At 56.3% G+C, this 5,919-nt stretch overlaps 1 protein-coding gene across 1 annotated transcript; it reads right to left on the bottom strand.

Annotated features, from left to right (window-relative positions):
• Nucleotides 1-357: 357 nt before the first annotated feature.
• Nucleotides 358-4,002, bottom strand: DIRAS2 (DIRAS family GTP binding RAS like 2). Its single transcript, XM_015561272.1, has one exon. The coding sequence runs from the start codon at nt 3,881-3,883 to the stop codon at nt 3,284-3,286; it is 600 nt and encodes a 199-aa protein (XP_015416758.1). The 5' UTR covers nt 3,884-4,002; the 3' UTR covers nt 358-3,283.
• Between the last annotated feature and the right edge of the window lie 1,917 nt (nt 4,003-5,919).

Below are 5,919 nucleotides of genomic sequence, written 5' to 3'. Positions count from 1 at the left end.
TGCTTATAATTGTTGACTTGCTTTGCTGTGTTAGCCTTGAGAAAAGCGGGCAAGGACCAAGGGCGTCCAGCAGACCGGAGCCCAGCAGCAGTGCTGGGTCCAGCCCACTGGAGAGCCTGGCCCTGGCGGGGGGCGGGCACTCCTGCTATGAGCCAGGCTGGAGCATCCTGTCAGCCCCGCAGGGGCCGGTGGGACCGCCCGGGGAAGCGTGCAGGGCCACGGCGATGGCCACCCCAGGCTCGCACAGAGCCAGGCTGTCTTTTCTGTGGTCCAGTCACAGAGGAGCAGCTGCAGGAACGAGGTCATGGCCACCAAAGACAGGCTGCGCCCTGAAGAATAAGAAATCACCGTCTCCCAGCAGGGTGTTAGAATGAAAGCTTTATTTTAATGTTTCATTATTTTCAGAACATCACTGGCAGCTGGAAATCTGAATGCAAGGGTGATTTTTATAATTGAAGAGTAATTAAAATATGACGGATAATGGAATTGGAACAATAAATACACCTTAAATATAAATATACACATAGACATCCCCCAGGTATAAAAGTCATGCTCTACAAGTGCTCTGCCCACAGTGCTTTGTGGGCACTGCGTTCCCGGGTGGAGCTTCGAGAGCCTACGTGTCCCGTGAGTTGTGGGTATTTCCAGATAGCTTATGTAAAAGCCACACATTACAAATTTTGAAAAAAATTATCACAAAGCAACTTTTAAAATATTTAATATATTGTTTGTTCTACAAAGAATGAGCAATTCTGAAACATTACAAACCGTGAAACAAATATACTAGCTTATGGATATGTACAATGCACTACTTTATATTTCAAAAATGCAGGAAGATAAAGTATATGTGTTAATATATATATAATTTTGATCTGATGAACAATTCAGTATTGCTCTGGTTGGTCTTGCTGTATTGCATGCATGCCCAGGGCACGCCCATGGCTTGTCACTGGATGGAGGAAGGGCCGGCGGGACAGAGGGAACGCACGGAGCCCATGCTTATTTCCAGAGTGCAGCCGAGCGACATTCGGAGCTGTTAGCTTACTGTCTGGCCTACACTCCTGCCCATGTGCAATGGAGGCCACACCCTCCGGAACCCACTACCCTGTCGTTGCTGACACCACCTGGCTCCACGGAAGTGACTCCTCAGCCTGAGTCACGGGGGCCCTGAGGCCGGTTGCCACAGCAGCGATCCTGTCAGTTTCCTGCGCCCACAGTGACCTCGGAGCACAGACCACGGCTGAGGCCCTGCTAGCTTCCTGGGAACGAGACCAGGTTTCCAACAAGTGTGTGTCCCTCACAGTGATGAAGCCTAAACACTTAGACCCATGGCCCGGCCCGGGAGGCAACAGCAAGCTCACGGTCAGCAGGAGAGGACGGCTGACAGGGAGCGCTCGCCCGGGAAGCTGGGACAGGCCCGGTGGTGACACCGGCTCATGCCAGCACAGAGCCCACCCAGGCCTCGAGGTCCCTTCTAGCCAGGAAGAGCTGCTTCTTTTGCCACTTGACCCAGAGCCACATTAAAAATGGATAGCGTTTCTCTGAGAATAGAAACAGAAAACAGGTAGACACAGGTTGAAAGACAACTGTCCTAAAAACCCACCAAGTAGCTCTAGCTGTGACGGCGGTGGGACAGCCCCGGAGCTGGACAGCCCGCAGGAGGGCGTCCCTGAGGACACGAAGAGGCCTGGCCGGCTCTGGGCCCCGCTGCTGCCCAGGCCCTCCCACACTCTCCCTGCTCAGGTGGGAGGCCAGAGCCATGGTTCTCAGAGCACCTCACACTCACTGACCCGTCCCTGGGGTGGGGCGGGGGAGGGGAGTCATTAGAACAGGGGGTGAGGCCACGGAAGGAAGTCCCCCAGGAAGGCTGACAGGGTCTGTGGAGAGCAGGAGGGGAGCAACAGTGCTGCGGGTAGGCCTGCTCCGGGGACAGGTGCAGGGAGAGGAGCCGGAGGGTGCAGTCGCCCCACACAGGACACCTCTGCCCGCTGCTGCCCACAGCAGGCTGTCGGGGGGGTGGCCAGGTCCGCTGCCAGGCGGGTGGGGGAGGACTGCTGAGAGGAGACTCCGAGTTGGGGGCTGGGCTATGCTGACGGGAGCAAACGGGAGCACTGGGCTCCCTCCGTCAGTGGGGCTTTTTGGGAAGCAGAGCCAAACCGGATGCCTAGGCAGAGAATTAGACCGGCGGCCTCGGTCCCACCGTCTGCCCCGTGTGCCCGCCAGGCAGGGGCCAGCACGGCCGCGATCGGGCTGAAGGACTAGGGCGCACGCAGATCATGAGGAGAAAGAGGGGGCCCTGCCTGCACTGCTCTGGGGAGGCCTTTCTGATGAAGCTGGGAGATGTGTGCTGCTTGGAGGCGTTTTCCAGGAATGCAGTGTATTGAGGGGCATCGAAAGAGTGACCACTTCCATCCCAAGTACATCAGTGAGGGGCGAGGTGTGCACTCCCGATGGGCCACCTAGAAGGCAATGTGCGCTGGCCTCCCCGGCCCGTCACCTACAGAGACAGCCACGGGCGGACAGGACGCCTACCACAGCGAAGGGAGTCGCTTGTGTTTAAACTCTGAGGCTGGCAGGGGTGCACCCCTCCTGGGTAAAGGAAGGAAACTTCACATGTGAAACCCTTCGCAGTGCCGTGGGGTTCGTACGTCGCGGTGTCCACGCTCAAACCCCACAGCGCTCTCCCGGGCAGGCATCCTGAGCCCACACTGCACGTGAACAGAAATCCTCTGGAACCAGAGTCTCTCCCCGAGGCCCAGGGAGGTGGGGGCACCCCTCAGGGCTCACAGGTCAGCGGGGCGTGAGCATCTGGGGGAGGCGTGTGGTTCCAGTCCAGTTAAAGAACCATGAAGAAAGCAACTTTGGCCTGGCTTCTCCCTCCTCTCCCGCCCCTCCCGCAGGATGGCACCGGCTGCTGAGCAGAAGAAAGGCTGGTCTGCGGTGGACCCGCAGCCCCAGGCGAACATGCTTGGACACACATGCAGGGGCAGTCCCTCGCTCCCTCGCTCCACTCCTGGCGGCACACACATGAGGCCACAGAGGCTGCGGGCGCTCAGCCCCCTGCCACGCCGGGCACGCGGGTTTTCGTTGAACCATCTGGCGGATTCCCTGGTTCCGGAGAGGGGCTTATTGTTGGTGGTGTGGAATGCCCTCTTAGGGACAACAGGGCACGTCTCGGTCAAAATGCGATAGTTAACATGTGGGCATCTTACATGCTGCCCTGACGGCGGCGGGTTTCACGGGGAAGAGGGAGGGTAAGGTGGCAGGGGACGCGGGAGGGCATTCACATGACCACGCACTTGCCCTTGAGCTTCTCCTTCCTCTTCTGCTGCTTGCTCTTCTTCCCGTCGATCTGGAGGCTCACGGTCCTGCGCTTCTCCAGGTTGAGCAGCTCCTGGAAGAGCTCCTTCACGTTGTGGTTGAGCTTGGCCGAGGTCTCCATGAAGGCGCACTTCCACCGGCGGGCCAGCGCCTCCGCCTCGCCGCTCTCCACCTCGCGGCTGGGGCTCTCGTCACACTTGTTCCCCACCAGCATGATGGGGATACTCTCCACGTCCCCTTTGATCTCGCAGATCTGTTCGTAGATGGGCTTGAGCTCCTCCAGCGACTGCCGGCTGGTGATGGAGTACACCAGGATGAAGGCGTGGCCCTTGGAGATGGACAGCCGCTGCATGGCGGGGAACTGGTGGCTGCCGGTGGTGTCCGTGATCTGCAGCGTGCAGATGCTCTTGTCGCAGCTGATGACCTGCCGGTAGGTGTCCTCCACGGTGGGGATGTAGCTCTCCCGGAACGTGCCCTTCACAAACCGCAGGACCAGGGAGCTCTTGCCGACGCCGCCTGCTCCGAACACGGCCACCCGGTAGTCGTTGCTCTGCTCCGGCATGTTGCTTGCGGGCTCCGGCTCTCAACCAGAAAGCACCTACAGGGGCCAGAGGTGGAGAGCATTAGTGAGAAAGTACCTTCAGACAGATCGCTTGGATTGCTTTACCCTCCTTTGATAGCTTAAAAGAGACTGAAGTGCGATAGTTTGCCTTCGCTCTCCCAACATTCAAATTTCATTTCAAAAATTCTTCAGTTCTAAATCCAATATGTGTAGTCCATCCTCAACTTCTAAGAGGCAGACAATCTACTCGGTGGCCAGCTGGGCAGCCTGTCTCTTCTGACTGGACCGTGACGCGAGCAGCTTTGCTCACGTGGGCACCGTCTACCAGGGAAAGGTGTCGAGTCCATTCCGGAGGCGGACCAAGGAAAGCTCACAGAGAGATGGCATTTCATGCCCAACACGCACGTGCACAGTCACAGCACCCGCTTTACCTGAAGTTCTGTAAACACCCAATACTCTACTCGTAACATGTGACTTTTTCCGAGCAGGGGAGGGGGAACAACAAGGAGGAAAGGCTATTCATATTTATTCACTGTCCGAATTAACTCATGAAATCCTCACTACCTTTCAGAACTGGTGTCGCAATGAAGAAACCGGGAACACAGAAGGAGTCTGGGAATGCCATGTCCCGGCCTGGCAGAGCCAGTGAGAGGTGAGGCTGAAATGCCGGCACCCAGCCTCCTGCAGACGGCCAGTAGCAGCGCGGGCACAGACGGAGGGCGCGGGCGCAGTGAAGGGGGCACCACTCCCCTGGCAAGCCGTCCGCCGGCAGCAAGGCAGACAGTTAACAAAAAAGCTTGGAGCGCCCTTTCACTCATCAAAATTCAAACGGGTGCGGGTGCTTTATGTTTATGCATCAGAGGAGGTGAGCATTACCGAGAGAGAAGTATAAACTGCCATTAACAGCCATTAAAATGGAGTAGAACGGGGTTGTCTTCATCACAAGCTCCATACTGATTATCTAATATCTCATCCTGCCCCTTCTTTGATAAGAAAGGTCATAAAACACACACACAACAGTGGAAAATGAAGCCACATCTACATTTTGTTGTAGCTGAAGTCTACAAATTATAGAATAATAGGAATCATGAAAGCCATTTCCTCCAGACAACCAGTGTGCTTTCACTTTTCAGATCTGAGGGTAACTGAGGACCGGTAATGACAAAGTCATTTTCAGAGGCCAGAACAGAATGCTCAGCACGATTCCCATGGAGGGAAGGCTGTGGCCTCCAAACCGCTCAAACCCCGGCCGTTCTCCGCGCACTTTGGAATCCCAAACCTCCCAAGAAGCTGAAGAAGCATCGGTGCCGAAGGGGACGCAGAAAGATGTCAGAGGTTCATGAGCAGAGACAGCCTGTGAGAGAGCCTGCTTAGGAGCTCGGTGATCCTATGAAATGTTCACAAGGGCCCTGCGGGCACTCTAAGAGCACAGCGCTGTGGGCAGCCGCTCTGCTGGTAACAGCGCGGCGGCCTGTGGGCTCTGGCGTGAAACCTCTCTGCACCCCCGCACGGGCTCTGTGTGCGGGCAGCCATGTCCACACGGCCCTGCTCTTCACCAGAGGGAGGGTCCGCATTCAGCGGGAAGGGCGCGTGGCTTAGCAAGCTCTGCGTCCCAAAACCTCTTGGTCTGCAACTCACAGCCATTCTGTGTTTGATGACTGTTTCTCAGGCAGCCTAAAATGTCTCCATTATTAAACTGGCAACCAAGATACAGAACACAAAGATGAAGCACAAAAGAGAAGAATTTGTAGCTACTGTAATTCATGAATCCAAGAAATATCTATTGGACTTCCTCTAAAGGCTGGGCTCTGGGCCAGCAGACTGCTGTCAGGGGGCAGACCTCAGCCAGGGCACCGATCCTGGAGAACCGGGGATCCCGTGGAGCAGACAGATACCGGAAATTCCATGTCACAAAGGTTTAATAAATTACATCACTGCAGCGCTGCAAAGGAGAGGTTTAAAGGGGCCTACCCAGCCCGGGGCAGCAGGACCAACTCCCCCAAGCAGTTGGCATGGGAGCAGGAAGCTGGATGGTG

This window comes from Myotis davidii, unplaced genomic scaffold, assembly GCF_000327345.1.
Source record: "Myotis davidii unplaced genomic scaffold, ASM32734v1 scaffold750, whole genome shotgun sequence".
In the NCBI taxonomy this organism is placed as follows: Eukaryota; Metazoa; Chordata; class Mammalia; order Chiroptera; family Vespertilionidae; genus Myotis; species Myotis davidii.
Note: the sequence above shows the minus strand (reverse complement) of the source record. Positions and strands in the feature narration are given on the sequence as shown.

Bases quoted from the DNA above. Each gene is read 5' to 3' on its own strand.
- DIRAS2 (XM_015561272.1), bottom strand. From the start codon at position 3,883: ATGCCGGAGCAGAGCAACGACTACCGGGTGGCCGTGTTCGGAGCAGGC.